The sequence below is a fragment of the Equus asinus genome, chromosome 4 (genome assembly GCF_041296235.1).
Source record: "Equus asinus isolate D_3611 breed Donkey chromosome 4, EquAss-T2T_v2, whole genome shotgun sequence".
In the NCBI taxonomy this organism is placed as follows: Eukaryota; Metazoa; Chordata; class Mammalia; order Perissodactyla; family Equidae; genus Equus; species Equus asinus.
The window spans coordinates 39011412-39038688 of record NC_091793.1 but is presented as its reverse complement, the minus strand read 5'-3'; the positions used below and the strand labels follow the sequence as shown (position 1 = coordinate 39038688).

At 39.8% G+C, this 27277-nt stretch overlaps 1 protein-coding gene across 21 annotated transcripts in view; it reads left to right on the top strand.

Annotated features, from left to right (window-relative positions):
* The window catches only part of ANKS1B (ankyrin repeat and sterile alpha motif domain containing 1B), a 1016307-nt gene that overhangs the window by 918682 nt on the left and 70348 nt on the right, over positions 1 to 27277 (top strand). For 14 of the 21 annotated variants that reach the window (XM_044745264.2, XM_044745227.2, XM_044745210.2 and 11 more), the window contains 2 exons: positions 21475 to 21582; positions 23668 to 23847. In XM_044745264.2, the coding sequence (XP_044601199.1) occupies positions 21475 to 21582; positions 23668 to 23847 (288 nt within the window). The remainder of the gene's footprint in view (positions 1 to 21474; positions 21583 to 23667; positions 23848 to 27277) is intronic. The other 7 variants (XM_044745293.2, XM_044745287.2, XM_044745279.2 and 4 more) reach the window with 2 other exon arrangements.

Here is a 27277-nt window from a genome sequence, read left to right as displayed (position 1 = left end):
GAAAAATAAGTATATTGCAAGGAGAGAATTTGAAAGGAAATAGTTTCTTAAAAGATAAGAACTGGTTAGTAGGATTAAAATCATTCAGTGGGAAATAGGTGAAATTTCTCCGACTGCCATTTTAGTTAACACTGAGCAAGTAAAACCATTGTTCCCCTAATTCTGTTTCCAAATGGAAAATGTACCCCATCTCTTGGAAGGCACTATTTTTGCAATGCTATCATGCTGTCAGAAATGTTTTCCTGGTGTCTAAAAGGAGTGTAAGAAATATGTAAGAAATAACATTGCAATAAGGAACTTAGAATTATGTTCTAAACAGTTAAGTTATCGGGCTTTGGCTCCATGGTAAAGAAGTGCAAGTGTTGAAATCTAACAGACTTAGTTGCTTGCATAACCTCCCTGAATTTGTTTCCTCTTTTGTAAAATAGGGAATAATATTACTTTCTATACAGGTTGTAAAGATCTGATGTGATAAATTATGCATAAAACTTGGCCCATAAACCAGTCTTATGTGACTTTCCAGCCACATCATTACGTATCATCTACTCATTTTAAGTCTTAACAATTTATTTCAGTGGTAGAAATGGAGGGGAACAAATGCCAGAACCTCCCATGCCCTAAAATATGTAAATTGTTTCCTACGGTACCATTTCCTGGAGTAGTTTCTATTCCCACCCCTGGCACATTCCTGATTCCCCTAGCAGCCGTGCCACCCACTGAATGGTTCAAACACTTTCCTGGTCTCCTTTGAACAACTGTGAGTCCTTCTGTCTGCACAATTATTTTTATGTACCATGCATATTTAACTAGGAGAGCAAGGAAACTACTCCAAGGTTGAGGAATAGTGATGTTTATGTGCTTATCCTTTGGGGCTTGTGTGTGGACCAGTCAGTTCATTTGGTTGGCTTGTCATGGTGATAAGACCAGAGAAGTGGCCTCAGTATACATATGAGCCAGTCCGCTGCTCCATTCCTGACCCAGATCACAACTAAGCCTGATTATGGAGCAAGATTCCTCTAGGTGCTGAGTGGCCCTCTGCTTTCCTGTCACTTGTGTCACCATCTCAGGGTTAGCATCATTTGTTCATTAAAACAACAGATAGGTTCCATTGGCCTATGGCATGCCAGACCCATGCGAGGTGCTGGCCTGAATCAAGCAGACATGCCCCCTGCCCTCATGGGGCCTGCATTCTAGTTTGAAAGGGAGGCAACAGAGAAGCAAACAAGCGAATATGTGATGGTAAATTCAGCAAAGAACCATGTGAGAAATGAAGAGAATGGAGTAATAGAGATTAGCAGGAATGACCTACCTAAAGATGGTGGTCATGAAAGGCCTTTCCAAGGGGGTGGCATCTAAGCTGAGACCCAAGTTGGGAGAAGGAGCCAGCCCTTTGAAGAGAATGTGGGTGCAGTTTCTGCTTAGCCTGTCTACATTGTGATGGCATCATACTCTCCACGGGCCCTCACTAGTCTTCAGAGGCTTTGCCCAGCACAAGGAGAAAGCACACCCCATCCATGGCCACTGGCTCCCCATCCGGTGACTGCCCCACCTAGTCCCCAAGGGAATTTTGCAGACGCAGGTGGTATGAATTTAAGTTTATTCAGAACCAAGACTCTCTGAAAAAAGATTGAAAGCAGTAAAGCTGTAAACTTTCTGACTTTGGAAGGCAAAATTCATTCTTTTCTCATGGCTCAAATCCAGATTTTCATGTTTTAGGAAACTTGACCCATAAAGACAGAAAAACAACTCAACAAGCTCTCTGAACTGTGGTTAGAAAGATGCCTTTGCCAGTCAGATGGTCCTAATACAGCATCCAGCTCCTATCATCTTCATTTTTCTAGAATTCCTTAACAAGAATCTGAATGTATTCTCTTATTTTTTATATCACCTTGTTTTATAGAATGCTTTATGTTTTTCATAAGATTTCACATCTTTTTGTTCCTCATAATAACTCTGAATGAAGAAGACAGGTTTGGAGGATTCATGAAGCAAAAAGTTAACAGAAGTTGTGCTTTGGTTTCTTTACAAAGTACCTCCCCTCCCCACCATGAGCTTTCTGATTATGGAATAATACCTATTGCAAATGTTCATTTTAACAGGGGAGGCGATATGATGGAGTGATAAAAGCACAGGTTTTGTGGCAGAAAGGTATATGTTTTTAATCTGAGCTCTGCCACCTGGTTAATTTATCATCTTAAGCCTCAGTTTCTGCACCTGTCAACAGGGATAACGGTACCAAGCTCATAGAGAGTTTGTGGGGATTAAATGAGGTAACAGGGGAAGCTTTAAGCAAAGTGCCTTGGTGAGGGTCCTTTGTCCTCACTTGGCCACTTTCTCTCAACAATCAGGAGAGGCTGTACCCAGCAGCTTCATGGAGAGTAGAACTCACAGAGCTTTGTCTTGCCCGCCCAACCTAGTCCTCCTTCCTTCTGCTACACCATTCTCCCAAACCCAATTTTTCAGAGTCATCATTAAAAAAGGTGCCTCTCCTTCATCCGTTCTCCACCTTCATCCAATACTCACCATCACTGCCCTTTCTGCTGCCTAGATATTTCTCAGATCTGCTCCCACCTCTAATTGTCATTCATTTATTCATTCAATGACTATTTATTGAGCACCCATTACACGCAGCCACTATGCTGGATTCTGGGAGTACAGTAGTGAACAGGACTTAATTCCTGGACCTCATCCTCACTCACTTGGATTATTTCAATTTACTGGTCTGTGAATAGCATCTCCTTATTCCACCCCATTCTCAGTATTGACATTAGAATTATTGTTATAAACAATACTGATCTCTGAGCTCATCAACTCTGATCTCATCCTTCCCCTTCTTTAAAACCTTGGTTGGTTTCCCAAAGATTTCAACATAATAAAAATGGCCCCTATTTACTGAGCATGCCCTATGTGCAAGGCATTGTGCTAAGCAGTTTACACGTATTGTCTAATTCAATTAAGTTGCAAGATGAAATTCTTTTAGAATGCCGTTAAATTTGGCCACACCCCATTTTTACAGGCTCCTGTCCTGCCCCTCACACGCAGAATTCTCCCTTGCCAAAAATAAATAGGGACATAAATAAAATGTTTAAACGATTAACAGACATGTGGTATTCTTATGTTCTTGCGCATCTCTGTGCCTTTGCACACGATAGCTCCTCTTCCTGAAATTCCCTCCCCATAGTCGTCTACCTGGAAAACTCCTACTCATCCCTGAAAGCCATGAAGCCACTCACAACAACTTCAGCCAGAGGTCATCACTTCCTACCCTGAGCTTCCTTTCGCTGAATGTACTTGCTTGGAGCATCTGTCAGTCTAGTAATTCCTTGTCTTTGCCACTAGACTAGGAGCTGTCAAGGCAATAATTATGTCCTGTTCATTTCTGTATGCCCATAAGAAATCTAGCATTGCCGACCCAGTCAACCCTGGATGTGTATTTGCTGATGAATCAGTGCTACGGGCTGCATTGTGGGGGCCCTCCAACAAGGCGTGATTCTCAGAACAAAAGCTGCCAGTAGGGACCTAGAACTCTAGGACTATAACAGTTCTGTCAAGGGCACAGTGACCAACTTGTAAAACACACTGTGGTTCCTTAATAAGCTTTCTTCCTTCAGTGTTTTGCACTTTTAAGTAGCAAAAGTAATAGAACTCTAGGCTTAGTTAAAATCTTGCTCCCTTTTTCACTGTAAGGTTAGATCTTGGCTGGCTTGGGTGCCAGGAAGATGGAAGTATTGGCAGGCTTGGCAGAGAGAGTTGGAGAGAATCTTTTTTTCACCCCTTAAATGTTGCTTCTGTGGTCTCTGTCACCTACATTATATGGAAAATAACTTACAAGCCTCAAAGGAAGCCTTCTGCCTAAATTTTAATCAAAGATCAAACTGAGCATTCAGAAAAGGAGTATTTGTTAAGAAAGACCAGCACTTACATTTCTGCTATTTAATACCCAAATTATCCATCTTCCCAGAAGTCCCAGTTGTGGGGAATATGACAACAGATCAGGAAGTATGGCTCCAGGAAGCTCTTCCACTTCCTGAGATGTCTTTCAACAAAGCCTTAGCAACAACAGATGCTTAATGCTGAGCTTTTGAAAAAAAATTTTTTTTTTCATTTAATTAAGACAGAGTTCTAAACAGTAAGTATGTCATGTGGGTGTCTGTCTGTCTGTCTCATTTGGAAGTCAAGCAGATTTTCTGCAGGCATGATGATTTAATCATCAAGTGAGCTGAACTAATCAGACAAAGCCCATTTGTTCTGTTGTCTTAATGATCAATTCAGATCCTCCAGCTCCCTAATAAATTGCTTGGCAGTCAATCCAAATTAACCAGAGATATACATCTATTTGACTTTGCATATAGACAAGACATTAGCCATGAGACCATTCCAAGAAGTAAATTCAAATTCTAAGTTTAAACACTCTTGAATTTAAGCCCTTTTATATTGAGACAGTTTATAAAACCTTTTCTCCCTGCAAAAATTCTCATAAATGAGTGTAGTGTTACTATTTTAAAATTAAAACTGTCTTTTTCAGCTTCTCCGTGACTATGAGATTTTGCAAATAGCCATGTAAATGATTATAAAATAGAAAAAAAAAGTGTTTGAAAAGTTGCATTTCATTAAAATCCTAGCTAGCTGCAATTTTTTTCCTCTCAAATTCACGATTTAAATTATTCAGTTTTGGTTTGCCCAAATGCAGTCTTTTTTTGGGAAACAAAAAATAAGCCATACTTATGTAAGATTCAAGTGCTTCATAAAACCACATTAATACTTGTTTTTTGAAGGTTGTGTTTGGGAAGGTAGCATCTCTTTCTTTTCTCCTGGCCTCCTTAATTAGCATTTCTCGTGTGCGACATTTCTCTTTAGAGACGCTGCAGTTAAGGAGCTAAGGATCCTGCAATGATTTTTACCTCTGCTCGTGGTTTCCCAAAGGGAGCCTGTAACACATTCTGTCCATGTTCGTGAGATGTAAATATCATGTTTTATGAACCTTGTTGAGAAAAGAGATTAAACTAAATAAAAACAAGAAATGCCGGGGAAAGGAAGCCACTTTCATCTCAAGATGAAAGTTAGAATATGAGATTTCAGCATTTGAGGCATTGGGCCTGAAATAATGTTAGTAAATTCCTTTAAAAGTTAAGATTATAATACTTCTGTGGCAAGCAGTCATTTTTCATCTATTGGAAGTGCACTTTGGTATTTAAATTCTTCATCAAAAATCACAAATTACTTGAATCTCATAAAGATTGAACTAGAGATTTCGGGAAGATTTAATTTAAGCATGGGTGGAAAAAATTTGATGTAATCAGTAGGTGTGATATTAACACTGGCATTTTCACCATTAATTATGCATTTCTTGGATATCAAGTGCCCACTACGTGAATAACATATTAATTAATTAATGACATGCTCTACACTATCATTATTCTTGGACAATATAATAATAAATTACCAGTTTTTCATCATATGTTGTTTTTCTGTCCAGTTTAATATTACAATTATCTTAAAGTGAAAGTGAATAATTCCTCACTCTGTGAATGACATTGTATGTAGGTCATGAGTTCAGTGACAGTTGCATATTAAACCCACTTTCTACCAAATACTAAATCATTGTTTAGTGCTTGGTTTTCTTTGGAGACTTGTAAATTATAGTGAATTATATTGGCAAATGGGGATATTTTCCATTTGATAGTTCAGCATCTACTTTTTAGAAAGCGTTGCTCTTCTTTTCTCTTTTTGTGTCTTGCTCTCATAAATTTGATCACCAAGCTTGCCAATCTGATGCAAAATAAATATACTACTTCATTTTTTCAGGCAATGTAATAAGTAGAAATTTTTTTCTTGGACCATGACTAACTTGATACTGTCATTCAAAAGGTCTGTTGCTGTTGTTTGTTTTGAGATGTCTTTCTTCTGGTCTGGTTTCACTTAGTTTTGAGCCACCTTCTAATATGCTACATGCTAGGAATACAAAAGGGAATCAGGCTTATTTCTGCCTTCAAGAAGATTTTGCTCTAGCAGAGTAAAAACCTAGCTGTAGCACAGTGTGATATGTGGCAGGGGGTAGATGACAAGGGTATTAGTAGAAGTTTCATCTTTCACAAAAGTAATATTTGAACTTGGTTTTGAAATATTGACAAATGAGTAGGGGTTCACCAAATGGAGAAGAGGTGAAAGACATTCCAAAAACAAGGCATAGCTCACGTGCCTTAAAAACCTGAAGGAGGAGTCCCACTTTATTACAGATTAAGTGTTCTGGCCCCCAAAGAATCCTCCACCCCTAGAAACATCACTTCTTTCTACATCTTTAGAAGATAGTTTACAGCAGAGGATCTCAGCTCATCCACTGCACAGGTCAACCTGGTCACACATCATGGCCATCCCTTTCCTTGCCAGGATGGGAGGACAGGACCAGAACCATCAGCAGCTAATGACTGTCCAACTTTTAATGACTCTCCAGCTTTGGGAATCATGGCCAGCCTACTCAAAGAGAAAGGAGAGGAAATTAAAAGGAACTCACCACCCCCCCAAAGGATTATTTTTTACAATAAACTCTCCATTAACTGGACCTTTTAGATAGCTAATGTTTTCATCCTTTGCTTTTAGTGCAAGAGACAATGACAAACAACTGCCCCTAAGAATTTAGTAAAAACTTCTGGGATGCTGCTGGGGCCAGTGTGCGTTTCTCAGCCATCTTCTGCAGCAGAACTGTGGCCCAGTGACAAATGGTCTTCACAGAGCATGACTCAGGTAGCATGCAGTATTCCAAATATCCAGGAAAGAATTAAGAACCATCAATAAACTGCACTTAGGCAAGGGAGGAAAAAAAATTTTTATCTAATAAAGTCAATGCTATATTAATATATTATAAAATATATAATATATATCTAATATACCATATATGATGTGTATGTATTTAGGAAGAATTCCAAAAAGGACTCCAACAATGGAAAAAAAAAGTATCATTTAACCATAAGATACACTCATTAAATAATTTAATTAAGTGAAAATTTCGTGCATTCTATATGCATATCATTATACTAAAGTTACTTAACACACCATTTCGTTATCTAAAGGTAATTGAAGTTGTTTCATCTAAATATGCAACATTGAACCACTAATGCAGCCCTTGAAAATTACCTCAATTGAAAAAAACGTTTTCATTATCTGGGAATCATTACTGACTGGCAGAGATTCAGATTGCCCTCAAATTTCCCATTCTCTTTTCCTGGCCGGAGCCTGGCCTTAATGCCAGAAGAGGCATTAAGGATTTTGGAACAATAGTGAGAAAGTGAAAAGAATACAGTTGTGTCGCTTAATGACTGGGATGTGTTCTGAGAAATGCGTCGTTAGGCAATTTCATCATTGTGCAGACATCATAGAGTGTCCTTACACAAACCTAGATGGTGTAGCCTACTACACATCTAGGCTACATGGAACTAACCTTATGGGACCACCATTGTAAATGCAGTCCGTCATTGACCAAAACGTCGTTATGCAGCACGTGACTGTATAAGAAAAATTGACAATCATTTCTGTGGTAGTTATATTAATGGATAAACTTGAAAAGACTTAGAATAAACTGCAGGACTCGTACTATAATAAATAAGGTACCAGTCATTTAGATAAGCACACAGCCTTACATCTAAATGAGTCTCTGGGAAAAGACCAACAGCTTTTGAGCAGAAGATGTGAACTAAGCATCATGCTAAGGACTTCTGTTGAAATTGTCTCACTTAAGCCTCACAGCAACTCTGGGAGAGACATGGCTGCAGGATATAATGAGTATGAAGAGCATGAATTTTGGAAGTCAGAACTGGACTCAAATCCCGGCTTTGTCACCTACTTTGGCAAGTTCCTAAAATTCCTGAGCCTCAGTTTATTCATTTCTAAAATGCAGATAATTACCAACCTTTAAGACTGAGTGGTGAGGTAAATGAGATGATTTGTTTTGAAAAGTCATTTTATATGTGTGTATTCCCTTCCCCTCTGACCGTTAGTCTTGGGTTCTTTCCACTAAACCTCTTCACGTATTCAGCTAAAAATTCAGATATCGCTGAACTGTGGCAAAGTCAGATCTCCCCCCAACTTGAACTTGCACACTTGGTTTCTTTTGGAGCCTTAGTGTAGGACATTACGTTTATCCCTGTTAAATTGCATCTTTTTGGTGTCAGCGTGACCTTTCAGACTGTTGAGGGAATTTTGTATTTTACATTGGCCTATTACTGTATTAAATATCCTTCACAGCTTTATGTCGGAAAATCTGATAAATGTTCCTCTTATGTCCACTTTGATGCCATTAATAAAAATATTGAATAGTGTAGAATCCAGGGGCAGAGCCCTGTGGCATTCAATCAGTGGTCCCCCTGCAGGCTGTGATAGAGTCATTCATCACGCCTCTTGGGTGTAGATGTACAACCAGCTGTGATTCCACTTAATTTTGCTCTCATGGAGCCCACCATCTTAGAGATAATGAAAGACTTCATCAAGTGCTTTATTGGAGTCAGAGACACTGTATCTATGGCATTCTCCTGGTCTGTCAACCTCATACTAATAACCCTGTCAAAAAAAGGAAATTAATATAGTGCAGCAAAAACTTATTTTTAATGAGACTGCTGAAGTTTGGAGAGAAGAGTGGCTGATGGCACAGGGGTTGTTACCAGCGAAAAGGCACCTGGCCAGTTGCTGAGTGTTTCTGGTTGTGGTGTTGAAGCGACATTGATGAGCTGACCAAGTTCCAGGGGTGGGCTCAGCCTTCTGCTGCAGAAATTGGACTTAATCAAAACATTGAATGAGTTACCACTTACTGAGATTCATTTTATGCCAGGCACTGTGCTAAGTGCTTTTGCTGTCTTAGCTGTCTTATTTGATCCTGACACCAAGAAGTAAGCATATTTTTTAACCCCATTATTTTGGATGAGTTAGGTGAAGCTGAGAAAAGTTAAATAATTGGCCCAAAGTCATACACAGTAAGTGCCAAAATCAAGGATAACATCCAAGTCACCCTGACCCTGAACTCCCTTTTTTTGGTTTGTTTTTTTTTTTTTGAGGAATATTAGCCCTGAGCTAACTACTGCCAATCCTCCTCTTTTTTGCTGAGGAAGACTGGCCCTGAGCTAACATCCATGCCCATCTTCCTCTACTTTATATGTGGAACACCTACCACAGCATGGCTTTTGCCAAGCGGTGCCATATCCGCATGGAACCAGCAAACCCCAGGCTGCTGAGAAGCGGAACATGCAAACTTAACCACGGCACCAACGGGCTGGTCCCCTGAGCTCTGTTCTTAATCACCATGCCCTCCTGAACAGATTCTTGTGCCTCAGTGGTGTTGATTTAGTTGACAGAAGAACAGCATATCAACAAGATTTCCAGTCTGTTAATGTCTGGTGGGAAGGATTCTCTGTGATCAAAGGCTCCCCAACCCCCGTCTGCAATACTTTCTTTGCTGGTAGTATCTGGGTACCGAGAAAACTGATTCTGTGATTGCTGCTTCCTGGTCACATGATATTGGAGGAAAGGGAATTTTGAGGCGTGTCTCATTTGGATCAATACAAGGCTTGATGAAATAGCCTCCTCCCAATGGCAGAGAATACCTCTTAAGTGATCAAGGAGCTTACCTACTCCAGATTCGAGCTCTCTTTCCTGACAATACTGCCAAGCTTAGGCTTTCTAATTGTCTTTTATCTGTTTTCATTGCTTGAATCTGCCTTCTGCCCTTACTTCTATGCCCACCTCACCCTGACCCATACCTTCTTTGTTCAGCTGGGTTTCACTATCACTGATGAAACTATAATCAAATTGCCTGTCTATTCCATTGGCTCTTTCTGGGCCAGAAAGTCATTCTATCCTCATTCACTTTGTTGATGTGATTAATTTAATGCTTACAATGCAACTTATTCCCTAGTGCTTGAGGGAATCTCATTATCACCACCTGTTACCCCTACAGACCCCGTGTTGGCTCCTCGTGATCACTACACTCTTCAAACTGTCATAGACCATTTGCTGTAAGCATTTAGAAAGCATAAACATTTTTACCAAAGCATCTTAACTAGGAGGGTTAAGAGTCTTAAAATATACATATGGGAAGTCATTGGTACTAACATATGGCAAGTCATAGGGATTAATTTATTATATACATATAACAAGGAAGATCCTACTCACTCATTAGCCTATAGCTAAATAGCACTGGACACCCAGAGCAAAGCTGCCCTCTGGATCACATTTCCCTTGGAATATATTAGACACCTTGGAGTTCATGTGTTTCCCATCCTTTAGTCTAGCTGGTAAATGGTACACTCCAGGAGGTTAGTGGTTTATCTCTGGAGCAACCTGAATTATAGCTTTCAGGAATGGCCTTATTTATACTACATTTACTGAATACTGACTACTGAGTGTTTTCCCCAGCATTATTCATTTTTTTAACACCTTCATTGCAATATCATTACAGATCATGAAAATCACCCTTTTTAAGTATAGAGTTCAATGAATTTTAGTAAATTTATAAAGTTGTCCAACCATTAGCACAATCCAGTTTTAGAACATTTCCATCACCCTAAAAAGTTCCCTCATGGCCATTGCAGTCAGTCCCACTCCCATTCCTACCCTAGACAACCACTAATCTGCTTTCTCTAGATATAATTTTATATTTTCTAGAGACATCATATAAATGGAATCATACAAGTCATCTTATGTGTCTGCTTCTTTTACTTTGCATAGTGTTTTTGAGGTCGTCCATGCTGGAGCATGTATGTGTAGTCTCTTCCCTTTTATCACTGAGAAGTATTCCATTGCATGAATACACTACATTTTACTTATCCCTTTGCAATTGAAGAGATATTTGCCCAGTTTTTAGCTGTTATGAAAAATGCTATTTAAACATTCATTTATAAATCTTTGTATGGACATATGTTTTCATTTCTCCTGGCTTTCTACCTAAGAGTGGACTTGTTGGGTCATATGGTAAGACACTGGGTCATAATTTGAGAGATTAGCAGTTCTCCAAAAAGCAGAGGTACCATTTTAGATTCCCACTAGCAATATGAGGGTTCCAGTTTCTCCAAATCTTCATCACCACTTGGTATTGTCAGTCTTTTTTATTTTAGTTTGTTTTAGCCATTCTAATGGATATATGGTGATTCCCAGTTTTATTCTGTTATATGATTCTCCAGGAGATAAGGAAGTAGATAGCCTACGGGGGTGGGGGAAATAATGTAAGATAAAGGATTATAAGAAATGTCTCTCTCATTGTCATCCTGCTTTCTTGTCTTGAGCCTGTCCTTGGGACTAACAACATGTGCTTTCCTTTGAAGTACTTTTTTGAACCCTTAACATCCTTTTTCCCTTCAATACATGGGCCAAAATATGATGAACACCCTATTCTCAAGTGCAGTAGTAGCTAGCTAGACTAAGTAAACTCCATGGACACATTTTTAAAACCTTAATTTTAGCCAGTTTTCAGTAGATTTTTACCTCCTCCCCCACCAAATTCTTTTATCAGAGCTGCTGACAAGAAACACAATTGACTAGTTTGAATTCATTGCCTCTTTCACTGTTCTGCCCTCTGATGAAAGGTGTTCTGTGCCATTTAAGTAGCTGGACAGCAAGCAGGAGGCAGTGACAGAGCAGAAAAGAAGACCACTTAGAACCCAAACATTGAATGACCAGGCCCTCACTTACCTAGACTGTCTCTTGAGATTCAATTTGTTTTAAAGCTTCTCTTTACAAATATGTATATAGTCACATATTTTCCATATTTCAGTTTAATTTACAGTAATGAACATGTGTGAATAGTGAATTTGGTTAAACGTAATTTCATTTACAATACTGAGGTCATCAGTCATACAATATAATACATCACACATTTTATGGTCTCAAAAACTGAAAGAAAGTGAGTTGGAAAACACCCTCAACAGCCATAAATATCCTGCATGGTTAGCAAAATATAAGCAAAACTGTGGCCTCTCTACTTCTTAAGATGCAGAGCATTTTTATGTATTAATAATGCTGCAGAGATATTTGCAGTTTTCAAATGATATTAGCCCATCCTATCTCCAAGAATGATTTCAAATGTGAGACATAGCACATATTTCCCATTTTCTTTTGTAGCAAATTTTTTTCTCTAATAATCCCGATGGTTGTGTTACTGAGGAACGCTCACCCAATTTCTCCTACGAAAACCTGATTTGCAGCAAGCTGTACTTAAAAGTAACTCGCAGGGAAATTTGTTAGGAGCTGATTGGTTGGTTGGTTTGTATGTTTTTAAAATCTTCTGGAGCAATGTTTATGTGAAAATATAATCAGAAAATTAGTACCTTCATCAAGAGGTAATTCAGAGAGCTTTACAAATAAACCTAAGATCCTCATTGATTACAAAAGAAGGGTTTCTACCTCCAGAACCCTTAAATGCTCAGAGGCAATTATACCATTAAGGTCTCTCTTTCCACGCAAAGATTATCTCATTTCCTCATAATTAGTATTTCCTGTTTATTGAGACAGACTACATTCAGAAAACACGCGTCCTCCCCTGCGCCCTCTCCTCACTCACTTTTTCTCACTGTCCTTTGCACCCTCTGGAGCTATATAATTCAGAACCTCTTTTCCACCCCTAGGTTAACACGGTTGTATTTTGATGGCATCTGTCATACAAATGGTTATTTGCTGATTACTCAGTAGCAGTTGCTTTGAAAAGTAATAGCAGAAGGAAAAGAAAATTTGGAAAATCTAGTCAGAGGGATTTTTTTAGATGAAGTGTTAGAGGTAAATTGAAGGAGTTATAGATGGTGGGAGAAAAAGGAAGTTTTGCATCACCCATGGCAAGACTGTGTAAAGGAATTAGGTGCTAAAGTTCAGAAGGAATAGACAACTGTTGAGAGTAGAAAGGGAAAGAAATAGGATATGGATGTTCTTTTCCTTTCCTCTTTGCCTTTTGGAGACATCTCCCCAACTTCATTTGCTGTCCACTGTGAAAGGGGTCAGATTTTAGGTTTCAGGGATGCCCCTTTAAGGTGTACTCATGTGCTAGATGCTATGAGGGACCCTAGGATGCAGTGACACTGTATCTGACCTTCCAGAGTTTATAGTCTGGTTGAACAGGTAAGACACACACATAAAAAGAGAGCTAGCCGTACACACCAGGGTGTATCAAGTGTCCACAGTGCAGGGTAGCCCATAATACTAGAGAAATTCAGAGACAGAAGTTGCTGTAATCCAAAGTGAGAAAGGAAATCTTTAGGTGGATCTTGATTTCATCCTTGAAAGAGTCTAATGAAAAGGAGGGGTGGAGATATTCTAGAATATGCAGAGTTGTTGTCTCTGTGGGCCAAAGAGATGTACATGGCACAATTGGAGACATGGAGGAGATTTGTCTGGCTGGAGTTAAAGAAATTTTACATAATAGGAGTGGAAAAGTGAAAGGCATGGTTCTTGATCTAAAATCTACCCAGAGATATCCATAATTGCACATTTAAATAGCAAAGACAATGGGGCCAGCCCAGTGGCGCAGCAGTTAAGTTCACATGTTTCACTTCGGTGACCAGGGGTTCACTGGTTTCGGATCGCAGGTGCTGACCTATGCACCGCTTATCAAGCAATGCTGTGGCAGACATCCAACATATAAAACAGAGGAAGATGGGCATGGATGTTAGCTCGGGGCCAATCTTCCTCAGCAAAAAGAGGAGGATTGGCAGCAGATGTTAGCTCAGGGCTAATCTTCCTCAAAAATAAACAAAAAATAACAAAGATAATATACAAAATTTTGCTGATAAGGTTGTTCAAAGAGAGTGGAAGAAAGTTTTAAGTGTCTGTTAAACTTAAAGGAGAAATAATGCCTTAGTTCACTGCTTTATAATTTCCAAAGCAATTTTCTAGTTGTTCTCATTCAATCCACAGAAATCTCTTTTAGTCTTGGAAGGCTGTGTAGACATACATACTTAGATAGATACTTGGATGGATTATAGATAGGTCAGTAGGTAGATGGATGGATGGATAGTTAGATGGTTGGATGGATGAATAGATGGATGGATACAAACACACATACGTACCTAATAAGTACAAATATATACACACACCCACATTTTTTAAGTATTTTTTCCACCTACCGAATTGAGAACCCTAGAGGACTGAATATTTTTTCTTCTTTGTGGCTCACAAATTGCATAACGTGGTGGTTATATGTAAAGACATCCAGTAAATGTTTGTTGAATAAGACTATTATCGTCCCTTTAATATCACAATGCAAATGTGTTAAAGGTCATTTAGCTAGAAGAGTCAGGGGAAGAACCAAATGTCGTGACTTTCTGCTACGGAGGTCCTTCTATCCACCATACCATGCCACACATGGATTATTACAGCCCAAGAAATAAGAGAGAGAATGTCATAGTCAAAAATGGAATTCAAGTTCAAATGAGGATTTCTGGAATTGTGGGAGTTGAAATTGGATGACACATAGTCACTTTTGCCTTGATGCTCTCAGGTAGAAAGTGTTTAGAAATTATTACCAAGGCGGGGGGAAAATCCTTCACATTTAATTGCAATTTTAGATCTGCAGATGAGATCAAAGCAGATAAACTTCCACCTCAACTTCCATTCTGGGCATTTAAGACCATCAGACTCCTCAGAACGCTTGCAGTTTTGTTAGAAGAGGCCACTCTGAAGCCACATGTGCTCTCTGACTCTTGCATGGGAGCTGTTCTCCTTAGTTGGCAAATAGCTAGAGAAGGAAAGAAGGAATAATCCCCATAAAATAGAAGGGGGGTTCCAAATGCAGGATGAAGCTATTTCATCCTAAATACCATTTAAATAAAAATAAAATTAAAAAGCCCAAAATAAAAATTCCTCCCTACATAAAAATCCAGAAATAAAAAGGATGCCGTCCTATGGTAGTAATAACTAGATTGGCCTGTGTGCTCAGCATTGCTCCATGTGTGATCGCTGGAGGATTCCAGATACATGTATTATTTCACGTCCGTCAGATAAATCTCAAGTCCAAAATATAACAAATGTAAAATGTGACACTGAGGAACGTTATGTGGATTTGTGGTTTTCCCTGGAGGACTTGGTCTAGCCGATAATAGATGGATTGAGATTTCATGTCGAACATGGAGACAGAGTGTCGCCACTTGACTTTTCTTCATGACTCATGTGCATTCTTGCAGTTTTCTTTGGTGTTTTTCATATTGTGTTTATGCACACATGGCACTGAAAATGTAAGCTGTCACGTGATAGGATATTTTTTTAACATGTGATGTGTTTGATAACCGGAAAAGAAGCACAAACCAAATTTCCAACAATAAGGGGAATGGTTAATGAATTATGACATGCTTCTCTAAAGCTGTGATATGGTAATATGGAGTTAATTGAAGTATCTACTGAGAGTTGTATATGTAGGAAAGTCCTTTAGCTTTAATACTGAGTGAAAAATTTAAGGTGAAAATTGTACTTTATTATGGCTATGACAAAACATAATCATGGGGACAGAATAAAAGGAAATATATCTAAATGCTAAAAGCCTATGGATAACTTGTTTTCTTATTTTTGTTGGATTTTCTATCTCTACAATGGGAAAGTAGTATTGCATTATAATCAAAACATTGTTTAATTTCTAAAAAGTAGATAAAGAACATGTTTAGTTTATATCACGTTAAATTTAATGTTTAATTTATATCACATTAAATTTAAAAAGGAAAAAAAAGAAGTCTAAGTACACTGACAGTCCGCATTGCTGTGACAAGTATTCTGATGTGGAAGCTATTGAATGTGAGGGTAATATCATGATATTGTCTAGCAGAATTTCCACAGCTAAACCCAGAAACATAAATGACAGTGACATATATTATAGCATTGTCGCTCAGCACCGTTATTCTCTTGCTGCTAGGATTTGTGATGGGGATTATGAAGTTGTCCTGTTTAATTGACACTGGAGAAAATTCCTAGAGGCAGTTGCTATTCTGATGAATGGGTACCAACATGTGGCAAGCCCATGTTGATTCAACAGCATTCCTTGCCTTTGACCCACATTTCTTATGATAATTGTAATAAAAACCATTAAGAAAACATGCAATAACTTTTGTTTCTTATCTATTGGAAATCAGCTGTTAGAACCACATTCTTATGCTCATGTGTATAATAATTTTTTGTTAGTTAATGGTTTAGCTATATAGTTATTTATGCCTGGTTTCTCTGAGTTTCGCCTTTGAGTCCGCCAGATAATTTGTGGCAGAAACTCAATAATGTTTTTGAGTTGAACTCAGTTGGCTCAATATCTTAGAATAACTAAATCCCCAATGTATTGCCATTTCTTTACCTTTTACTCCCATTGGGCTCCTTTTACATACAGTAAACTCTCACCCAAGCAGTAATGAAAACTGTACAGAATTCTTCTCTACCACCATAACCATTGCTCTGGCTTTTTGAACACTGAAGGTCTGCACACTGACTGGTCATCAGTATGGTGCCTGGGGTGGTAGGATTCCACTACTTCCCTATCCACTTACAATGCTGATCAGATGTCAAGTTGTTCTTACTCAGGGCAAATCCAGTTGCCTTTGGACTTGACTTTTCCATAAGAACTGTCTTTCTTTGGAATATTCTCTGTTATTGTCTTGCCAATTGGATTTCTTATTGTCGATTTGGGAGTTTTAAAGCCAAATGTCACCCTCCCTACCATCTACTGTTAGCCAACTTGGATTAACTCTTGGGTTGACCAGGATTTCCTATCATTTGTCAATATATGCATTTCACAGGGAATTCTGCAAGGTAACTACCTGAGATCTTTTGGCCTGTAGCTTAACACTGCTCTGAGCCTTGTCCAAAACTGAGGCTGTATTATTTTAATGTTTTCAGATGGTCAAGACCCAATATAAATGTTTTAAACATGAAAACTCGAAATAAAAAGAACCATCTTGGAGCCAGCCCTGTAGCCAATTGGTTGAGTTCACACACTCCACTTTGGGCAGCCCAGGGTTTCGCTGATTTGAATCCTGGGCGCAGACACGGCACTGCTCATCAGACCATGCTGAGGCAGCATCCCACATACCACAACTGGAAGGACCCACAGCTAAAAATACACAACTATGTACCGGGGGGCTTTGGGGAGATAAAGGAAAAATAAAATCTTAAAAAAAAAAGAAACCATCTTAAGAAGCATCATAATGGTGTAATCAATAGTGTAGCTAACGCCAAATGGTATAGAGGTTAATAGCAAGAAGAAGAGCATGCTGAGTGGTAAAGAACAGGTTAAGAATCAGGTGCAGGGGGCCGGCCAGGTGGTATAGTGATAAAGTTCATGCACTTTGCTTCGGTGGCCTAGGGTTCACAGGTTCGGATCCCAGGCGCCAACCTAGCCCCACTTGTCAAACCACACTGTGGTGGCATCCCACATAAAATAGAGGAAGATTGGCACAGATGGTAGCTCAGGGTGAATCTTCCTCAAGCAAAAAGAGGGAAGATTGGCAACAGATGTTAGCTCAGGGCCAATCTTCCTCACGCACACAAAAAGAATCAGGTGCAGATCCTAACCATGATACCTGCTAGCAATGTGACCTTAGACAAGTTGCTCAGTATTTCTCAGTCTCAGGTTTTGCATCTCTAAAATGAGAATGATAATGTTATTGTAAGGATTCAATGAGATATTTATACACAGATGCACTTGGCACAGTTTCTAGCACATCTAGAACATAGCAAATGTTCAATAAATGGTAGTTATCATCAGTATCTTCTGTGATATGGGATCATTGCTAATAAATAAGGAGTTACCCAAATGTTCTTGACACAAATCATCACTCTGTGTTAATTTGTACATTATCTATCTATGCACTCTTTTCTGGGTAGTTCTGTGGAGGAGGCAGTACTGAAGCTCCAGGGTAGAGGAATTCCTCAGCTAGCCTCCTTTAATTGGAGATGTAATGGTGTGCATGGGAGAATAACATGCGTTCTTTTAGATTTGGTCTAGTATTAAACTAATAGCTAGAAACCAGACCCGTTCCTCCCACTCCCTGTCACTTCAATGAGGGCTTTTCCAAGTTTAGCCAAATCTCTTCAAGCAAAGCACCAGCATATTTGTTTGACATGATGAACTTTATGACCTTGTTTCTGTGGGTCAGGATTTCCGTGCATCCTTAGCACCCATTAGCTGAGATAAGCACACCGTGAAGGATGCATCGCCTATGTGCCAGGCATTCCGCTGGTATTCTCACAACTTCACTTTTCATCCTCCCAACAACATTTGAGACTGGCATTAACTTCCTCACTTTACAGGTGAGAAAACTGGAGATCAGAGAAGTCAGGTGACTCACCCAAAGTTGACTCGTGGTAGAGTAAACCAAAAGCAGCAATGGAGGTTACACCAGCTCAGTTTTACCGCAGTTATTTGTCAATATAATTTTGAATGTCTTTATTACTATAAAAACATTTCTTAGCAGGACTCAGGGGCCTAAGGTAGCACCATCAGCATCAGGTCCGGTTACCTACAATCCCTGAAGGCAGTAGGGATTTCACGGGAGCAATTTATGTCTGATAGAAGCCTTTGGCAAAGTAATTGAGAATGAGAATGAAAGGAAATAAAATATAGTGCTTTTTGACTTGTAAAATACACTTGAAAAGGTTAATGCTATATTTTTCTGCAATGATGGAATTGTTTGATCTTGATGCCTTCAAAAAAGAGAAATAGGGAGCTGGCCTGGTGGCATAGTGGTTAAGTTCGCACGCCCTGCTTTGGCGACCCAGGGTTCGCATGTTCAGATCCCAGGTGCAGACCTACTGCCACTTGTCAACCATGCTGTGCCGCATCTAACATAAAATAGAGGAAAATTGGCATAGATGTTAGCTCAGCAACAATCTTCCTCAAAACAAAAAGAGGAAGAACGGCAACAGATGTTAGCTCAGGGCCAATCTTCCTCATAAAAAAAAGAAATCATACAGGAATTTAAGGGCATTTCTCTGGATCATATAAACAATGTTGCCTGCAAGTAATCAGCACTGGGATCACGCTTATTTGGCATATTTATAAATCATCTGAATGAAGGAGTATATGGCGAAATTCCAGATTGGCAAAACTACCCAAGCTCCTCCAGGTAGTGAAATGCCAAGCTGGCTCATATAAATGCAGAAAGATAACACAGGGCTATATGAGTGGGCAGAAGGATGGCAGACAGCCTTCTGCATGGACAACTGTAAGATAAGGAGTTTAGGGAGAAATAATTCAAACCATCCTTCTTAGATTAACGGGCTTTGAACTATCAGCTGTAACAAAATTAAGAGATTTTACAGTCAGTATATATTTTGGTCCCTAGTTATTCCTACTGTAGCGAAAAGGCAAGCCGAAAATCAAGCGTGCTTAGAAAGGGCCTTTTCAAAGGAGAACTAAAAGAAGAAAACAGTATCCTGCTCGAATGTAAAGCCCTGGTTCACTTACATCTGGACTCCGGTGAGCAGTTTGTTCAACGAACCTTAAGCAGTTGTGCTAGGGTAGGAGAAGTTTCAGAGAAAGTCAACCAAAATGATCCGCGGCACAGAGAGCTGCTTTCTGAAAACAAACTGCAAAGATGAGGATGCTTCAGCTTGGGCAGGGGAGGATTTATACATCATAGGAGCGTGGTGCATGTGGACATTCACCTTGGTTAACATTTACCATCCCAGTCATCAACAGACATGGGTCAGAGAGTGGATATAAAAGGCGTAAAGCATAATGCTAGTTTAAAATCTAAATCGATTTAGGCAGAAAGCTCAATAGGCTAACTGATAAATAGGCAAAAAAATTCAAGGTGGCATGGGATGAGTGCCAAAGAAATGCCCACCTCTCCCCCTTAAAACTTGGAAAGAAAGACTTTTAACAAAAATCATTTACACAACGGCCAGTATACTTTGGGAACTAATTACTCAACAAGAGTGGTTATATCCTGGAACTACACGTGGGCAGGGAAGGGATAAATACATTTTTTAAGAATGGATTTATAATATGTTGTTTTAAAAAGTCAGTAATATTTGGAGTTATGTTCAAACTTTGCAGTTTCCCTTGGAGTAGAACAAGCTTTGGAAATGGTATACCTGATTGAAATCCCAGAGCCACCACATACTAGCTCTTGGATAGGCAATTTGGCCTCTCTGAACCTCAGTCTCTTCATCTGTAAAGCAAGAAGCACCCCTTCCAGAAAGGAGTGTTGGGAGGATTGAAAAGGAGGGGTAGCATTTGGAAAGCTCCTGAAGGGGTGGGGACTGAGTCTCTTTGCAAGTCTTGGTTCTCTGTGTCATCTCTTCTACAGTGTGCCCTTTGCAGTACTGTCGGACTCAAAATCCCAGCCTGGGAGACTCTGAGTCTCCTCCAAGTAGTCAGCACTTGATTCTAACCCTTGTTTGCAACTTTTATCTAGATTAACATTTGTTCTTTCATATTCATTGAACCCCTATTATTTCAAGCATTGCTTTAGGCGTTTGGGAAATAATAGTGATAAAGATATACCAGGGGCCCCGCTCTAGGGAAGCTGCTCTGGGGGAGAGGGGTACACAAACACTACACCTGGAAGTAAAGTTACTTCAGAGCATGATAAAAAGAGGCTCACAGGGTAGAGCGTGACGGGGGTTGAGGGCACAGTTCTTTCAGTGAGGAGGTGGGGGAAGGCTTTTGTGAGAAGACACCACTTGAGCCATATCGGAAGGATGAGAAGGTATCATTTGAAGATTTTGCAGGGAGCATTCCAGGCAGATGAATGAAGAGGTGTAGAGGCCACAAGGCAAGAATGAGCATGGAATGTTCAAGGAATAGAGGAGACTTGTGTGAGTGAGCATCCTGAATGGAGGGGAGAGAGGCAGGGACACACAGAAAGACAGAACAACCAGCCCGGATGGGCCTTGAGGCCAGGTCAGAACTCCGATTTATTCTAAGAGCAATAGGAAGCTATTGGAGAGTTTTCAACTGGTCAGGGGTAAGACTTGACTGATCCTTTTGAAATGTCTTGTGGCTGCTGAGTAGAGAATGGGACTCTAGGGCCGCATGAGTCAAGGGAACACTGTCTCTCTTTCTCTTTCTGCCCCCACTACTCAGCCACTCTAGCCTTTCTCCAGGCTATTCCCATCTTTCTGGGCTCGAGGGGTCACACTGATTTCATACCACATCTCTCATGGTGCAGCGGTTACTTTACACAGATCTCTTTTCACTCCTTCATCTTTTAGGATGTATAAAAATTATTTTTCTCAGGGGCCAGCCCCATGGTGTAGTGGTTAAGTTCTGTGTGCTCTGCTTCAGCAGCCTGTGTTCATGGGTTCAGATCCCAGGCACAGACTTACACCAGTCGTCAGCCATGGTGTGGCAGCAACCCACATGTACAGTAGAGGAAGATTGGCACAGGTATTAGCTCAGGGCTAATCTTCCTCAAGCAAAAAAAGAGGAAGATTGGCAACAGCTGTTAACTGAGGGCTAATCTTTCTCAGCAGAAAAAAAAAATTATTTTTCTCAAATGAAACATTTAACCCAAATATATGTCATTTCAGGTTTTAAAAATCAGTTTGATTGGCCACAGGAAACGTATTTTGGCATCTCTGGGAGACAGGCTGCACGACGATCCACCACAGAAGCCGCCTCGGTCCATCACCCTCAGGGTAAGTGCCTAGTGTGTTCACAGGGGTTGTTCCCCACTCTTATCCTCAAAATTATTTTGTGCAATAAAATAAAATGGCTGAAGCAATGGATCAGGAAGTACAGGCTGTTTTCCATGGAGCTTACCTTATCTGTATAAAAAACAATCTCACTTTTGATTGGGTTTTATAAGATAAGATTTATTTCTCTCGATTGGTTAAATACATATTTTTGAGATTTAGATACACATCTGACAGACCATCACCTTTAAGGAACCACTCCCGCTACTCCCATCCCACACTCCCATCCACACCAGGAGAGAGGAAATGAGTTTTCTGTCAAACTCCTCAAACCCACAGAAAGAAAATCGACCAAGGACCACAGTTAAGTAAAGATCAATTTGAAATTAATCTCAGGGTCTTCTGTTTTCAAAGTAAATATTATTCAGCTTTACCCACTTCAAAATTAAGAATAGAGAATCTAGAAGTTTATTTAATAAGCTATGTCAGCTATGTTTTAGAATTATGGGGCAGACAAACTAGGGAGAAAGCCCAAAGGAAGAGGGAAATAAAGTGTAAGGGTAAGGAGGGCAGGGAGGAAAGAGCAGAGAGAAAGAGAAAACAAGAGAGATGATTACCAGGCAAAATGGCGGCAGGAAGGAGTAGCTGGCCGTCACTGGATTTCATGGGGCCCATAAGAACTTTTCGAAAATTTATCATAAAGCTGGAATCTCCCTGACCAGTTGGAGAGATCCAACTCTGTTCTATTTAGCCCTGCACTTGCTTGCTTCTGATTCCCTTTCTGCAAATGTCAGAAAAGGTAGTGATAATAAATGAACACAAGCATGGTACTTTGAAGTAACCACCAGCGATGACATGCAGTAGAATGTGAACTTCACTCTTATCAGTGAACTTGAGCAGACAGCATCACTCCTGTCCATACAAGCAGAGGGTTGGGCCGGAGAGGCCCAAAAATAAGACTTTGAGTCTGATTCCATTTTAAAGGACAAGAAAATACACAAAGATTTCAGGGAATGCAAGAGAATTGGTCGCAGGAGGGAGCCATGAGGAAAATTGCTTACTAGGGGAACTGGGATACACTGGGATATTTGGAGGCTAGTTGGGCTTTGGGAGCAGTGAAAGTAGAAATAGGACCTGTTTTTTTCCCATCAATAAGAGGAGCTTCAAGTAAATTTAGGGGAAGTGAGCCTAGAACAGGATTGTTGTCTTGCCTTCATTTTGCTTTACAACAGGGGAGGGAGACATAGGCATCATCAGTGTAACCATCCTAAAAAGACTCCTTAGAGGAGTAATTTTCTGCTACTTATTCTACTCCCCTTCTCCTTATGAACCTCTCGCCCTGGCTCCCTGGAAGAGATTTAGGGGAACAACAGAATGATCAAAGACAGAGATTCCTAAGAGAAAGCGCAGGACCTTAATCTGTCAAGGGAGGTCCAGAGCATCCAGAGAGAAGTGGCCTGGAGAGTCGGCATGACCCAGTCCTCCTCTTCCTTGCGAACACTAGAGCCCAGCTCTCTGCCACCCCTTATCTTACTTCTGACCAGCTTCCCTCAGCTTGAGTCATTTTTGCTGTTGAAAAGCATCCTCTGTCGTTATAGGCATTGCTCTGTTATCTGTACATGTGACATTCTGTGTCCTCACTGTGTCCTCTTCCCTGCCTGATTGTCAGACCACTCTTTGGTGGACTATCAAGACCCATTGGTTCCCATTTTACCTTTCTCATCATGGCATCTACCATGGTGAGGACATTCTGTCCCATGGAGACTCAGTTCCTTCCCTTAGAAGCACACGTGATGGTGTCAGGGATGCCCAGCATATGTGTGCCTCTCTCTTGAGATCATCCATAGTGCTGGGTTAAGAAAACAGCCTGATTCTTTGTACTTTAAACCTTTGACCTGAAATATTTGGAGAAAAAGTATTGACTAGATCATGCCATTAATAAAATGGTGGAATGTCATCCATTCCTTGGCAGTTGATTCAAAAATGACGCCCCACCCCCACAGTTTGTCTTGTCAGTATTTCACAATTTTGAAACCAAAGGTTAGCCACAAGAACATGGTATTTATTTCATGATGTATTTCCATTCAGGAACCCAGTGGTAATCACACTCCTCCTCAGTTGTCTCCATCACTTAGCCAAAGCACTTACACCACTGGTGGCTCCCTAGACGTTCCTCACATTATCATGCAGGGCGATGCGAGGAGGAGAAGAAATGAAAACTACTTTGAGGATATTCCCCGATCAAAACTGGAGAGGCAGATGGCCCAGGTAAGGTGTTAAAAGCCTCTGTGATATTTTTGCCTTTCACCCATGTCAAGTAATGCATTCTAATATTGAACAGTAGCTTACAATGAATGCCTGTTGTCCACACCTAACTGAAATTTTACTATTTTATGCCTTGGCTTTCGTTCCCTACTCACTTGAACTAAACTGAAACAGACTTTTCTGGGAATGGAATGTATACACAGATCCTTGTTATCCATCCTTACTGAAGAAATTATGTCTGATCTCATTGCAACCAGAAAGTCTTTGCCCTAAAGGGAATAATACTGTGTAAGAATCAAATCATAATGAAAATGAATAATAAAAGTCTAGATTATAAAATGTAAATTTTATGAATTGGTTGGATGACAAGGCAGAAGTCGGGAGGAAGTATTAACTCCTCAAGTTGTTAATTTCCTCCCGAGTTGACACATTTGTATAGAATTGTACTACTGGGATGAGCTGCATCATCTCATATTGTCACCTCGAGTAATTGAAAATGGTGATGCTGCCTGACACAAATAACTGAAAAGAGAGATCTGTCATGCTCAGACCTCTCCATGATTTTGGTCTAGATGTCCATGTCTGCCCTGTCCGCAGAGAGACATCAGATAGATGTCTAGCCTGTCCTCTGATCACTGCTCAGAAACTTGATCCAGCCTTAACCAAACAGTAGCACTATTCTTAAAGCACATTCAGATGGGCAGCCAGCTCTGCAGTTTTACCCTGAGATTCAAAGATATGGATTTGTTGACAACTATTGGCAGAATCAACTCTTTTCATCCTCATTCTAGGTTCAGACTGACGTGTTAAGAGGCTTCTCTCTGCCTCCCACACCTAAGATGAGAATCTCGAGGTGAAAATTCGACTGTAATTGCTTTGCCTTGGTTGTTAAATATTTTTCTCAACTGTTTGGTGAGATTCTGTTTTTAAAAGCCTTTGGTAAACATTCTGTGCTGCTGCTCACGAAAGAAAAATGTGAAGAGAATGTTCTGGAAACCATGGCTGTTCTGCCTGCAAATGCCCTGGAGAGAGAGGTTCTAGGATACTGCATCTCCTTTCAGCTCCTTCAGTATTAAATGGTTCTCAGTGTTCTTTGCGCAGGGAATGGCAATGTTGGGATTATGGAGAACATTTTATTCAAGGGAGATGAAAAATGTAGGAGAGACAAGAAAAGAATAATTTTCCCTTTCTCTCTTGTTAAGTATTGTGTCTTAATCCTTATTACTGTTTTTACTGACGTTCTTTTAAATAAAGAGTCTGAAAGCTTTTTCCCCACACCGTTCATGTATTTCTGCTGTTTGTTAGCATGGGTGGATCACATACGTAGTTAAATTTCTCTAGTGACGGCATTTCAGAGATGTGGTTTGTTTTACCCTTGAGCCATTTGTCTTTATATATTAATACAAACTGGGTCTTTTCTGAACCCTTCTCTTCGCTGGTTAAGGGAGGAGTTTGTTAATGAGCATTAGGTGTTATCGACTGTGCCAACTTCAAGAACAGAATCACCTATCTGAGCTGCTCATATAATTTATGAAATTTCTCCACATAGTACAGGTTTTTCAAAGAGGAAATTAATTACTCCACTGCCTGTGTATGAAGCCTCAGAGGTACTCTGGCAAGATTGCTCTCTTACTTTCTCGTTGAGATTCAAAAGCTAGGGGCAGTAGTACCTCTTGAATAGCCTGAATCTTTTTTCTGTCACTCCTATCAAAATGCATCCCTTTCAGGAATTGTCTCACCCTTGAGAAAATGGAATGACCTTGTATCTGGCCATGTGAGAAAGGCCCAAAAGCAGAAAAAGTGAGATAAACAGGGAGATGGGATGTGGTGAGCAATGGAGGGTATGCGTGAATGTGATAACTTACCTGTGCTGTTCACTATGATCCAGTGACTGATGTGGACATACGCCTCCATCAGCAGCCGGGAGCTTATTAGAAGCTTTCTAAAATCCTGCTGCTCAATACAGCGCTTTTGCTGCAGAGAAAATAGGAGATGGCACTACAGGAATCTAATCAATAAGAAAAAGCCAGTCTGGGATTGCAACTCTAGGTTGTATTAATTGCAGTTTTTTATTTGTTTGTCTTGAGAATGTTTCCTAGTCTAGAAATGCCAAAGATAGTGGAGAAATGAATGCACACCTTTTAAAAATAGTGCCATTTCAAAGCTTTAACCTGTCAAAATATGAAATACTCAGTGATTTTGTTTTGGAACGGTTTTATTTATGTGATTTTTCCACCAGTCAGTTGTTTTTCTTATTCTTCATTTTTTTGGTCATATGCTGCAATAATTTTTAAAATCTGTTTGCTTTTTTAACAACCTGTCATTCTCTCTCTAGACCACATTCTTCCCCGAAGTTATGTGCTCAGCCAATGAAGTTGAGTCTTCCTAAAAACTTGAATGAGCAATTAAAATTCCTAAAAGCAAGCAACTGGTCACACCTCCTTCCAACCAGGAGCTCAGTCCCTGAGGTTCTTTCCCAAGGGGTTTCTTCCAAGGGGCTTACTGTAGCTTGGCTAATGCTCGCGCAGCAGTCTGTTTCTCGTTAAGCCACTGACGTCCATCTTCAGACTCTTACTTATTAAAAGAAGGGAAAATGCAGTTAAGCGAAAATCACCAGGGCAGATCCGTGTTCTCAGACACCCCTCTACTTTTTCACATTTAGCAGAGCCTCCACCAGAGTGATTTGGAATTCTAGCCGTGGGCCAGAAACCTTAAGTTCTTGGTGGTTGCAATAATTCAAAGGAGTGTTGCCTTCTTCAAGTCTGCTCAACAGACGTTTGGAAGTGCTTTGCTTAACTTGGAAAAACCAGTGCTTAGAGTTCAACTGAGATAAATTTAATGTCCATTCTACCCATTACGTTTGTTTGTTGGCAAATATTTTTTAAAAGTAACAGTGGGGTTGGTGTTTAATTACTTGTTTTTAATTTGAACCAATATTAAAAATACCTGTCTTGGAATACAGAGGATGTTAAATATTGTGGCTGTTTCCTTTTATTCTGATATAAGCAATATTCTGGCATCAAATTGTCTTAAATGAATATGTGAGAGACAAAATTGAGTTCAATGCTAATAACATTTTTTAAACCACGGAATGTAATGATGTAAACGCATCTAAACAATAGGCTTCTTATCATGCTGAAAATAGCTTTTCCAGCCTATAATTCTAAATTGGACTCCTTTGCTCTGAAGTTCTGAAATGCTCCCATATTTCCGTACCCCTAATAAATAAATGTGGCATTCGCATTTGTGGCATAATACCTGAATGCATATAAAGCTTTTAAATTTTCAAAGGACTTTCACATCTGTTATCTCATTTTAGCACAAACAAGGCATCCTACACAACTATTCATGTGCGTGTAGCACATGGCAGATCAGCTTTTAAACCTGAGTTCTGTAGAGAAGAGATAGTAAATGAGAATATGGGAAGTATATC